At 41.5% G+C, this 13,500-nt stretch overlaps 1 protein-coding gene across 1 annotated transcript; it reads left to right on the top strand.

Moving 5' to 3' along the window:
• Positions 1 to 1,652: 1,652 nt before the first annotated feature.
• LOC306848292 (L-rhamnose-binding lectin CSL2-like) lies at positions 1,653 to 9,309 on the top strand (the record flags this gene model as incomplete). The annotated part of the gene is made up of 10 exons (XM_079382747.1): positions 1,653 to 1,737; positions 1,923 to 1,958; positions 2,327 to 2,371; positions 2,463 to 2,592; positions 2,740 to 2,849; positions 2,937 to 2,981; positions 3,071 to 3,206; positions 5,645 to 5,760; positions 8,814 to 8,955; positions 9,057 to 9,309. The coding sequence occupies 10 exons, from the start codon at positions 1,653 to 1,655 to the stop codon at positions 9,307 to 9,309; spliced, it is 1,098 nt and encodes a 365-aa protein (XP_079238873.1).
• Between the last annotated feature and the right edge of the window lie 4,191 nt (positions 9,310 to 13,500).

Genomic DNA, 13,500 nt, shown 5'->3' on the forward strand with positions numbered 1-13,500 from the left:
GCAAGCACTTACCTCCATAACGGTGACTTCAAACTTTATTATTTTCAATAAAACAGTGCTTAGGCTTCCTGGAGGCTAAGTGAGGGCTGCCAGTGCTAAGGGGCCAACGTTTTGCCAATGAGCAAATTCTCAGGAGCCCTGCGCTGGCAGGGTTAAGCAGCAACCAATGAAAAGTTACCAGCATGTCTATCTGAATTTTATGTTGCTTATTACAGAATTCATGTATTGTCATGTGCTTTACCCTGATGGTGCATTCCAGACGAAACTGGACAAGTGTAAATGTATCTGGTTGTTGAAACCACATATGCTAATTTTGCTCCTCCCAAAATATAAAAAAAATAAACGTGTGAGAGCGTTTTATAGGCTATATTGTATGTTATAGTCAGATATGACAGCGTTAATGCAACAAGCATCATCGCGGATGAGTTGCTGAGGATCTCTTCAGAAAGACAACTCATAAACTGCCGCGAATGCAGTGCATATCTATTGCTTTCATTGACGTGAACTCCGTTAAATTTGGATATAGCGCAGGAATTGAAGAACAGATTTATACACCTTTTACAAAGACACATTTATGTGGCCAAGTGTAAATGGAAACATTTTAACAAATCAGATTGCTATCCAATCAGAGAAAACGCATAACATGACCAGGTGTAAACAGGCCCTTCCCTTTCCTCACTTATAGGGTGAGCCATTAAGGCTAATGAGACACAGGTGCAAACAATTAGTGATGAGACCGGGCAGAGGATTATAGGAAATGAAGTCTGTGAAAGAGTGGCAGTAGTCTGGGATGGTGGCCATCAAAGGCACTCCAGCTGGTGATCGTGACACTGATATTAACACAGGAGGTACAATAGAAGGTAACATGATGATTGTTTTATCAGTATTGGTCTCTCCTTGTGTCCACAGAGCTACAAAAACACCATCAGAGTAAAGCACATGACAATACATGAATTATGTAATGTGACATAAACAACATGAAATTAATATAAAACATTCCACTATAGATCTGATTATTAAAAAAAGAAGATGCTAAATAAAATACAGGCAAATGTGGTGGAACTCATGGTAATACCCATTTAGGGAATAAATGAATGCTCTATAAATTATTATTGAATGCTCTATAATTATTTAGATTAATACCTAATAAATGGACACCCAATACATTAAAGCAGCATTTTAGTGTAGTGAATATTAACTTTACATGCATACATTATTTTAAAAGAGAATACCATAACTGTATATGTACTGTTTAAACAATTATTATTATTATTATTTAATTAATTAGTTGTACTGCAATATTAATAAAGCAGTTTTGTGTAAATATTAACATTTTGTTGTAACCTCTTTGAAATACTCTAAACTAGACTATACTATAAAATATTTTTTACACATTAAATTTTACTATACAACCTGTTTTCAGCAAAATAGTATTTTGAGATTCTAAAATAAAAAAAGGACTGTGAAGATTTTTATTTTTTTTCAATTATAATTTCAATGTGAAAATATTTGCACTAACTCCTGTCCAGGAAGCTCCTGGAAAGTGTTATGCAATATAGGAAGTGTTTGCAGGTGTCTTATTTACACAGATGTCTTTATTATTGTTTTAAACATTTGCAGGCAATTCTTATCTGAAACAGATAAGTATAAATATGGATCAGCTCACCAGAGGCTACATCTACACCTTCAACAGCGACAGCAGAACAATGTTCTCCCTCAGTGTCCTCCTGCTTACCTGTGAGTTTCTTTCATCTCATTAAACTGAAAAATCTGATGCACAGTGAACACTAATGTATAGTTCACTTTTAGATATTTGAACAGCTGCGTTCTGGTTAAATTTAGGGTTAAGAATAGTGTGAATGACTTTAAGATTAGAATTGCACAGGGATTTTAATTATTTATCTTATGTTGTTTTCTTACAGTGGTGCTTCTGAACTCCAGACTGCTGATATCTGCGGGTATTTACATTATCCATGAACCAAAGTTATCCAAAGATTACTTTGCCCAACTGTGAAGTCCAGTTTTAAATTTCATAGTTGTTGTTTGTGTGAGTGGGTTGTGGCGTGACTATATCACTATATGTTTTTAAATTAGTATTACTAACATTATTAGGTTAGTTCAGTTTTTAAAATGTCATGTGGCACAACTCCCCAAAAACATCATAATTAGGGGATTAAGAAGTGGATAATTATTATTATCATTAATTTTATTAGTATTTTCCAATGTAGTATCCTGGAGTTTATTGTTCTCTCCCCTAATGTTTGTTAAGCTCACCTTGTTACAAATGACAAATAATACTTTGAAGCTGCACTCTTTCGTTTTTCAGAGACTGTAGTTACATGTGATGGCTTTGTCCAGCGTCTCAGTTGTGGTAAGATGTGTCACAATCAGCTAAAGTTATTTATACTATTGTTATTTTTGTTGTTTTAACAGTAATCCGTTATGTTTGTTCTTCTGTTCAGATACTGGTGTGATCAGTGTACAATCAGCAACATATGGCCGCACAAGCAGCCAAATTTGCAGCGTTGGACGACCACCATCTGAAATATCTAATACTCAGTGTTCAATAGATGTGCCTGCAGTCTCTAAACGGTAAGGATATCTTTCAATGTCTTTATGCTTGTGACTCCAGACAGAAGAATTATGGGTAGAATTATGACACTGTTGCTTACTCTGCGCGGTTAGCTTACTTACTAGTATATATTTCATTATATTAGTTATGTCTTTATCCTTAAACAGGTGTGATGGACTGAGAGTGTGTGAGTTAAACCCTCAAGGACTTGCACCAAGAGATCCATGTTATGGCACCTACAAATACTACACTACCAACTACATTTGCATCCCAGCAGGTTTGGTCTTTTTCGCTCTCTTCATCCAATTCCTGTTCTTTATCATTTCCTTCTCTGTGTAAATGTCTTGTGTCCCACACCTTCCAGAAACAAGTGTGGCTTGTCATTATGAATACAGTTATTTGAAATGTGGTGAGTGATATTTCCACATCTCACACTATGTTTCAAGACATTGTGTCACATGGATTACTTTAAGTAATGCTATTTTAATCTCCATGTAGAAAATGGTAGGATTCAGATAAATACTGCAAATTATGGACGTACAGATAAAACCACCTGCTCTGAGGGACGTCCATCTGAACAGCTCCAAAACACCAACTGCTATTCACCCAATGCACTGGCTCCTGTGTCCAAAAGGTAGGTAGGTAGGTAGGTAGGTAGGTAGGTAGGTAGATAGATAGATAGATAGATAGATAGATAGATAGATAGATAGATAGATAGATAGATAGATAGATAGATAGATAGATAGATAGATAGATAGATTGTTACTTGGATGTTAGTTTAACTTTTTAAAATGTTATACTTATTACATGTTTAGACAACATAGTAAAATTCCCATGATAAAATTTAAAAAGTTCTCTTAAAAGGGTCATATGATGCGATTTCAAGTTTCCCTTTCTCTTTGGAGTGTTACAAGCTGATTGTGCATAGATAAGATCCCTGAAGTTGCAAAGACTAAAGTCTGAAAACCAAAGAGATATTCTATACAAAAGTTAAGACTCTGCCACACCCCCCTAAAACGGCTCGATCAAACACGCCCCCACATGTCTACGTCACGATGTGGAAATATTTGTGTAAGACTTGGTTTCAGTAACCGCAGTAGTGTTGATGCAGCTGTCAGGGAGAAGCTGTGTTTCTAGGCGAAAGCAAAAACACATTATTTGGCCTTCCGAAAGTAGATGCATTTAGGAATCATTAGATTACTTACAACAGAACAGCACAACCCAGATGTTATCACAACGCATTTTATGGACGACTGTTTCGTGAACCTAGGAGAGGAGGTAATTCTGACTTTGCTCTGACAATCTGGCACTTCTGAATCAGTGACTGTATGTTTTGTTATTAGTTTAAGTATTTGCTATTGACTGTTCAAATGCGGAGTTGCCGTCGTGTATGTGTGTGTGTGCGTGTGCGAGAGAGAGAGACGGTCACATCACAGCAGAGTGTACAGCCTGTCAGAAATAGTCTTAATCGCGGCTTGTGTGCAAATACATAGGAGCATCATCACTGTGTCTGTCACGAGACTCTGTTCACCTCTCGGGCTTGAACTGATGGTAAAACTAAGGACATCAAATTCAATTCAATTCAATTTATTTGTCACATACACAATTATACAGAGTATAACCAGCAGTGAAATGTAGGTATTGAGGAAGAGATACAGCATAACATGAGGAAGGAGGGGAGAACAAAATAACCCCCAGACTATGCTCCTTTGGGAGTACAGTGTGAGAACAGGAAAAACACCCCAGCAACAAAAGCACATAATCAATACAACATAGACACACGACTTTGCAACAGGGGAGGTAATCCAGCTCCGGCAAGCAGCCATCCGGTCCTGCAGCCATTCTCGGTGCTGGTCACAGACCCGCTTGTCAGACTGGTGGTACAAAGCGGCGAAGGCGAGGTATCGGGGGTGGGGAGGTGAATGCATATCTGTATATATGTGCGTGTGTATGTATGTAAGAGTTTGTGTATTTGTAGGCCTTGAGAGCCGCCACGCTGGCATTCAAATCAAGTTGTTTCAGTCCGCAGAATGTGATAGCTACACAGCAAGTTGCCATGGAGACAGCCTTGATCAGGACCCAGACAGAGTCAACAATCAGCAAGTGTCTGTGGAAGGGGGGAGGAACGCAAGAGCGTCTCACTGCAGTGCTCTTCCCGGGTTGTTTACCCAACAGCGGCCTTGACCGAGGCCAGTGCTGGTTTTAGGGGAGCCGAAAGAAGATAAGATTGCGATTGTTTGGTCTTGGGGCGAGTAGCCGCATTCCAATTTCACGGCTACTCTCTTTGTCCATTCTGGTCTCCAAATCCATAAATTTTCCTTTGCAAAGCCGTGAGCTTCTCCGTGATGGTATCCATATTGCGGTTAATAGTCTCAGTCTCAGTGCTGACCGCTCTGCCCACTGCTTCAATCATGACGGGCAGCCTTTTGAGGCTTTTGACAGCTGTTCCTGTTTCCTGAATTCTTCGATAACCCAGGGCAAAGCCTAATCCAATCAGCAGAAGACCTGTTATCATGGTTCCGAATAGGTAGATATCTTCAATGTCCTCCATGGAAAGAGCCGCCAGACACATGACCCGCCACCTTTCCCATGCGTCCATCGTGTAGCCAGCTGCGAACGTTCCGGCAGGGCGTTACATTTCCGACTCGTGCTTGTGGTGTCCGGCCATTCACAATGCACTGTGCTAGTTGGCCAATCAGAGCAGACTGCGCTTGTTGGAAGGAGGGACTTTGAAGAAAACGAAGAGTTTGAGAGAGGCGGGGCATAGAGGACTTACAATAATGTACAGTATTTGAAAAATAATGTTTTTTGAACATTAAAGCATGTAAATATATTCTGTTACACCAAATACACAAAATAATTATCTTTAAAAAACCATCATATGACCCCTTGATTTCTTCAATGTTTGCATAACAAAGAAAACAATGTTCTTAAAACAATTAAAAACATTTAGAGAGCATTCAGAAATAATGCTCAATGGTAACATTAGCAAAATGTTCTCAAAGCATATTTTTGTTAGCTGGGATGAAGATACAAAAACTAATGTAAGCCTTCCCTTTTTTACATGTAAAGCTGCAATGGCCTGGACAGTTGTGAGGTGTTTGCAACACATACAGTCTTTACTGATCCCTGCTTTGGCACATACAAGTACCTCGCAATCTCGTATTTTTGCCTCCCACCTGGAGTTCGTAAGTATTTATTATTGTTATTAACAATAAGAGACTTAATAAGAGACTTATAAGAGCCTTATTTGTACGGCACAGTCAAAGTTCAATGTTAAATGTTAAATGTAATTTGTTCCCTTCATGCCAAAAAACACTTCAGCGTATTTTTAAGGGTACTTATTATGGATACTATACAATATATTTAAAAGGGCACCCATTATGCAAAATTCACTTTTACATGTTGTTTGGACATAAATGTGTGTTGGCAGTGTATGTACACAACTACCCTATAATGATACAGTGTAAATAACAATACATTTTATCTATTGTAGTATCAGTATTGTAGAACATGATAAAACAGTATGCAATAATAAGTATTGAGTGTAAATTATAACTTTAATTCAAATTATTAAATGGATGCCACCTTATTGGGTCAATAAAGCCCTCACTACACCTACCCTAACCCTACCCAATACTTTATATGAGATTTGAAAAGGGAGAAAAAAAAGTTTGACAAAAGGTGGGTTTGAACTCGGGTCTATTGCATCCAGAAGCACTTGCCTTACCATTTACTCCACTAAAACTGATGATTACCAAGAGTCTTTTTTCAGTGTTGACTGTCCCAATCACACGTTGGTGGGGGGAGTTGGTGTAAATAGCCTCAGCCAACAAGGTGGGCTATTTGCACTTAGTGTAAATAGACACTCTGTTTATGTTATTATTTGGGTCATATTACCAGTGTAGACAGTAGTATAGGTTCTGAAAATTACGCTGCTGTCACTTAATACACAGATATAATATAAACATGTGATTTCTTTCCCTGATGTTTACCTTTACAAACATAACCGACTGTGTTTTTGTAACTTATGCGTGTTTTTAACATAAATGTGTGTGTGAAAGTGTACTCACATGCCATGTGACAGCCATTTCTATATGTGTGCTTCAGATGCGCGCGCTAAGAAAAACGTATATCTGAAGTTTAACCTAAAATGGCTTTAAAACGCATGATTTCAGTGCAATGTTTTTTTCAGAAACAGCAGTTACTAGCTGTAAAGGCCCCTATTTTGGAAAAGGGGGCGGGGAGCAGCAGCACATTTGTTTTTAAAGAAACATGCACTGCTTCCACTCAAAATAGGCATTTTCCAAATGATATAATAATGATCTGTGGGGTATTTTGAACTGAAACTTCACAGACACAAATGTGGTCCACCTTAGGCAAAAATGTGGCACAATCGACAAAGGCTAATCAGGGTGTAAACCAAATGTGGTCCACATATGTTTCAGCAAATGTGGCCCAGGTATATTAAAACGTATCTGGGCCGGTTTTGGCAAAGATATGGCATGGTAAGCACTGACTAATGTGGCTGTGAGTCTAAAGTGGCTCACATATGATGCCACAAAGTAGGCCCAGTTATACTAAAACATATTTGGGCCAGTTTTGGCAAAGATATGGCACAGTGAGCACTGACTAATGTGGCTGTGAGCCTAACTTGTCCCACATTTGATATGGCAAATATGCCCCATATATTATAAAACAGATGAGGGACACTTCTGGTTTGGATGTTGCACTTGACACTGGCTAATTGAAATGGAAGTTTGAAATTGTAAATATGGCTTAACAGAATTTGGCTACTTTTAGTAGGATGCAACACAGTTAACTGATGCAGGATGATCTGGATATGAGCCTTAAGAAGGCTACATAGAATTTTTTTTAAACGCTTTTAATGGCAGTTTTTTATATGTGTACTATGCAGCATAAAAACAGAAGTGCACTATAATGATAGCTCTTACTCTCAAGGTTTCTGTTAATTTGGACTTTGTTTTCCTTTTGCACCGTTTCCCTTGTTGTGTTGATTGTATTAGGGTGCTTTCACACCTGCCTCATTTAGTTCGGTTGAATCGCACTAGACTTTGGCTGTGTCCAAATTCAGGGTCTGCATCCTCCTTAGGATCCTTCCTACCCGGTTGAAGGAGGAGGGATCCTCCGACGTCCGCAAAACCCGGAAGTCAGTGTTTGTGAATTTGGACAGCCTACCCTTCTTTCAGTTCCCTCCCTTACCCGTTGCTCATATCCTGTCGCCTAGCAACCGTGACAGCACCAAGCAAGAAGCGGGAAAATGGACAAACAGAGTTATTCTCCTCATTTTAATTCTTTTGGAAGAAATAAAGCAATTAAATAAATTAAATACTTTCTTTGCTCGTTGTCGGAGAGTTTTTTATATCAGACTACAAGACAGTCACATCCAGGTAAGCCATTATAGCCTATTTTTATTTGTTTTTAAGTATTCTACTAATTTCTCCTACAAATTCATTGAGCCGAAGCATAAACTTTAGCTTGTTTTGTCAGAGAAACTCCTCTCCCACTCCGCTACCGCTCGCTTCGTCCGCCATTACGCTCTGCCGAAAATAATTATGGGATAGGTAGGACGGGAAAGGATCCACCACACCCATCCTTCCAATTCGGGGAAAAGGAGGACGTATTTGTGGGCCGCATTTGAAGGATCCTACGAATTTGGACAGCCTTCGTCGCGGCGCTGTGACGTAACATCCTTCAAATGAGTACTCCGAAGGATGCAGACCCTGAATTTGGACACAGCCTTTGTTTCCCTCTTGGTGCGGTTCGTTTGGGCAGGTGAGAATGCAGCAATCACATTCGGGAGCACACCAAAAAAAACAAGCGTACCGAGACCTCCTTGAAGGGGTGGTCTCAGCACGCTTTCAAACGAACACTGGAGCGGTTAGTTTGAGGAGAGAACGCGACCCGACCTCAAACAGACCCAACTGCAAAAAGAACTGCGCATTTTTGGACTAAACCAGCTGCCGTAGTCAGCTGCGCTGTGCATTATGGGATGAGGAAGTGTTTGTTGACAGTTTGCAGTTTAGCATGGCAGGTCGCGGACAAACTTGGGATTGTGAGGAGGTGCGGAACCTCATAGAAATTTGTAATAATAATGTAATAGCAGTGTGCTGTCTGCTGCATTTTACTCCTGTCTTTGTTTACTTCCGGGAGCACCTTTGGAATTTTCCCGGGCTGGATGATGACTTGCTAGTTATTCTTATGCTTCCGGATGCTGAAGAATTGTCTCTGGTGGATTTTATTAATCGAGTCCTCCAAGTAACGGGTTCCAGTTTCTATGTGGGTGAAGCGGACAAAGAATCTACATACCAGGCCAGTGGTCCAGACCACACCAGTCCTCCGGTGTTTCCACGAGCCCGGAAGTGGGTTTCGAACAGCGCTGACCTGGGGGCTAAGGTTGCTGACATTGCTATAACATCTGTCCGGTCAGCACTGAAATCTGTTTTCCACCCTCCGGTTTCAGCTCCCCGAGCCAATTTGATCCTCAGCTCAGAACCCATGGCGACATCCCACTCAAGCAAACGTTGTCCATGGCCAACGCCAGTCTGCCACCCGTGACTCTATCAAACCGACCGCCGATCGCAGCCCACATAAGCTCGGCGTCTGAGTATATGGACATCCTATCTTCCAACTCTGTGAATTCTCTCCTCAAGGTGATTCAAGATGGCCGCCCTATTGAGGAATATGCTGAGGAATTCCTCGACCTTTCCTATTGAGTTCCATTGGTGGAAAGAACCTTAAACTAAACCATCTTCTGGGGTGGTTTGGATGACCATATCTATCAACAGATGCCGGCGTCTGATGCCCTCTGTTCTCCGGAACGCTATATTGAACATGCATTGCGGTTAAGTGACTCTTCCTTCCCTGTTGGAGAGTCTTGCATAAACTTCACTCCTCAGTTGGATCAGCATTCACTGTCGGCGACGTGGCGGATGATCTCCGGTCTTCACCCATCATAACCACCGATCCCCAGTTATGCCCGCCAATCCCGAGTTCACACACCACATGCCCGCCGATGGTCAGTTATCACCAATCAAGACCGCTGATCGCCAAACATCACACAAAGTGGCCGTCATCACAGAGCCTTGCACCGTGTCTAGTCCAGCCTATGTCAACATTCCCAAGCCCTATCCAACTTCTATACCAGTCACAGTACTCCCAGCAGGTGAGGTTACTGTCAGTCCTGTGGATGAAACCGTAAGTCCCATCTCATGACAAGCCCTCCAGTGCCTGCTCCTCGCAAGTGCCCTCAAGTGTCTGCACCTCCAGACCAGAGAATCCAGTTCTCAAACCACGGCCAGGAGTGCCGATCCCAGAGAATCCAGTTCTCAGACCACGGCCAGGAGTGCCGATCCCAGAGAATCCAGTCCTCAGACCACGGCCAGGAGTGCCGTTCCCGATCCCAGAGAATCCAGTTCTCAAGCCACGGCCAGGAGTGCCGATCCCAGAGAATCCAGTTCTCAAACCACGGCCAGGAGTGCCGATCCCAGAGAATCCAGTCCTCAGACCACGGCCAGGAGTGCCGTTCCCAATCCCAGAGAATCCAGTTCTCAAGCCATGGCCAGGAGTGCCGATCCCGATCTCAGAGGATCCAGTTCTCAAGCCACGGCCAGGAGTGCCGATCCCAGAGAATCCAGTTCTCAAACCACGGCCAGGAGCGCCGTTCCCAGTTCCAGGGAATCCAGTTCTCCATTGAGCCCAGGAAGGACACCTGACCCCCCAGTCCTCCTTTATCTTCACTGGTCTCTGCCAACTCTGCTCCTCGAGCGCCCTCAAACACCCGCTCCTCAAGAGCGCCCTTGAGAGCCCATTCCTCAAGAGCACCCTCAAGCGCTCGCTCTTCTAGAGTGCCATCCTCTTACCAAGACTGGCTCAGGGAGGGTCTCAAATTCCAAGATCCCAGCTCCAGAACCAGTTCTAGTGCTCGAGTTTATGCTAATGCTAACGTCAGTCCTAAAGGCCAAAGAAGCCATTCAGGAACCCCTTGAATGTACCGCCAAGACCAGGGAGGTCGTCGGTGAACCTATGGCCTACCCTATTCCTGCAGTAGTAGTCATTGGTAATCGGTCTGTGGCCTATGTTTCTGCTGCGCCTGCTCAACACTGGTGGGCTTCGGTTCCGCCCTGGTGGGCTTCAGCTTCATCTGCTCCGCCCTGGTGGGCTTCAGTTCCACCCTGGTGGGCTTCAGCTTCATCTGCTCCACCCTGGCGGGATTCCTGCTGTTTTCCTCCATGGATCTCCATTGCATGGACTGGGCACTCCATCCCTCCTGGTTCCTCCACTGCTTCGCCTCTGTTATTGGAGTGTCTGGAAGCCGCTCCTTCGAGGGGGGGGGATAACTGTCACAGTCACCTATGGAACTGCACTGCAAATCCCAGCATCCCTCTGGCCTCTCACCTGCACTCTGTCATTATCACTCACACCTGACCTCTATCAGGGAATCCTCCACACCTGGTACTACCAATCATGCTCCCTATACATCACTCAATCTAGACACTCATTGTCTGGTCTCGAGGTTACAAGCTCTTCATCTGTCTTACCACTTACCTGCTGGATCGTTGAGGCCCAGTGGCTGTCTTCCTCCAGTTGATGCTACCGAAGGGAAAGATAAGGACGATTATTCCCTCAGTTTATCAAGCTTCATTGAAATCTAAGTTATTGCACTTACCTGTTAAGATCGTCTTCAGTTTGTTTAATAAAGAAGCCTTTACTTTACTCACCCTCGTATGCCTCTCCATCCAATGTGTGACAGTGTGTAAGACTCCAATGCAATTATAAAGTAATTATTTCATCACTAATAAATCTTTCAATGAGTAAAACTGGCTGTCTATAGTATTATAGACAACACAACATTGTTATCTTAATTCAAATTAATTTTTAAATTGTTATTTTAAATTATTGTCCTTGGACCAGTAGGGTACTCTTGTAATAAAATAGGTCCCAGCCACCGCTACTTTAAGTATCAATTCTGCTTAAAAAGATGTGATCTAATCCTTGAAATAAACCTGCTCCCACGCAGGTTTAAGCTTACGGACCTGTTGCTATGACAGCAAGTCTAGGATGAGTTTCAAAGAACCAAATGATCCAAGATCAAGCGAAATCATCAAATCCAGCTAACTGAGTTAGTGATGTACGAAGAACGGACCCCAGGGTTCGAATTAAAATCAACTGTGGCCGACATTAGGGCCAGTTCTGGTTTATTTTATTTATTTTCATGGCTGCCATGTGGCATTCCTTTGGCTTACTTGTGGCCAAAATTTGGTAAACAGGAGCAGACCGTCCAAGTGCCATATTCTTCACAGTATGTGGGCCAGAGCAAAGTGTTGGATATGGGCCAGAATTAAAATCAATGTGGCCCATATTTGGGCCAGTTCTGCTTTTTTGGGGGGGTTTATTCATGGCTGACATTGGGCCTTCCTTTGGCTTACTTGTGGCCCAAATTTGGCAAACAGTAGCGGACCGCCCATGTGCCATCATTCCATGCGGTATGTGGGCCAGATGAAAGTGTCAGGTGTGGGCCTGATCTGGACCTCAGGAATTTTGCTATCATGGGAGAGGCATGCTGGGAACTTGTCATTTGGCCGGATAATTTTTAACCTTTTATTGGACAAAAACCTTACAAAGTCTGTAAAAAGTAGCTCACTATACTTATTAAAGAAATAATAAAATATATATTCAAGTGTAAACTGAATGTAATGTTTTCAGAGACTTAAATGCATGTTATTTATATTAAATACAATTAGTTGTACTTGCTTTTTGACCCACTCCAATAGGACTTCAATACATTTTTATATGTAAATTTTATAATTACTTGTATTGTCTTTGAATTATGGTTAAAGAGTACTGCTGAATGTACTGACAAACAGTGATGGTAAACTAAATTATACTTTAATGTAATTTCTCTTGAAACTTATGTCATATATTTAAATATATTTGCCTTTACACATTTGTAGTGATGAATTTAGTACATTTCAAATATATTAACTTTAATTGTAATACTGAATAACACACTACAGTTAAAATTATAATTAAGTACTTTACATATGATTTAGTTTGTTAGCTAACATATCAAGCTGTACTTCATTAAAGCACAACAAAATATAAAATGTAGTTTAAAAAAGAAAACTATTAGTGTACTTGACTGTGTTAAGAAAATGTCATGAAAGTCTACTCTAAGTACACTTCAGGGAACTTTAATTTCATTAGTATAGAATTACCTATAAATGCTCCATATAAGACGGTCTTTGTCCTGCGTGTATAAACAAAAAGCTCAAAATTCACAGACAGAACAACCATCATTTACTTGAATCCCAAAGACTGCATAACAAAAGTTACACACATCAGTTTCTATTCAAGCACTTTTTTTCGCTTTGGTGGACAAACTTAGGCCTTTGACCTTCTTTTTAACATTCATTGTGTGTTGTCCAGTATAATTGATCGATTTCGAAATATGGATTTATCTAAGATAAATAAAACATGAAGTTAGTAAGAATTTATTCAGAGGGCTCATTATTTAACCCTTTACTGGACAAAAAATGTTCACTGTAAATACATTTTAAATAAACATAAGCCCACAAGTTATCAGTCACACTGACAAATTATTAATACTTTTAAAGTTCAGTATCTGAACTGTATATACAATTCCTGCCCAACATTTGATGAAACATATTGTGACGAGTCGGCTGCCTCCCCCCTTATCATCATCACCACCCCGTCCCGTATTCGCCGCCCTTCACCAGGCTCCCGACGGGAGTGGGTGTGTGAGAGAGGAGGGGCGCTGAAAAGGCCAGGGCTGGCGGCGTGTGATGAGGCGCACCTGATGTGAATAGAGCCTCATCACCGCCGCCGTTTAAATACCGAGCGTGCCTCTCCTCGAGAGACCGGTCTCTTCCCCGTGCATGCACGCT

Source organism: Barbus barbus (assembly GCF_936440315.1).
Source record: "Barbus barbus genome assembly, chromosome: 28".
Lineage (NCBI taxonomy): Eukaryota > Metazoa > Chordata > Actinopteri > Cypriniformes > Cyprinidae > Barbus > Barbus barbus.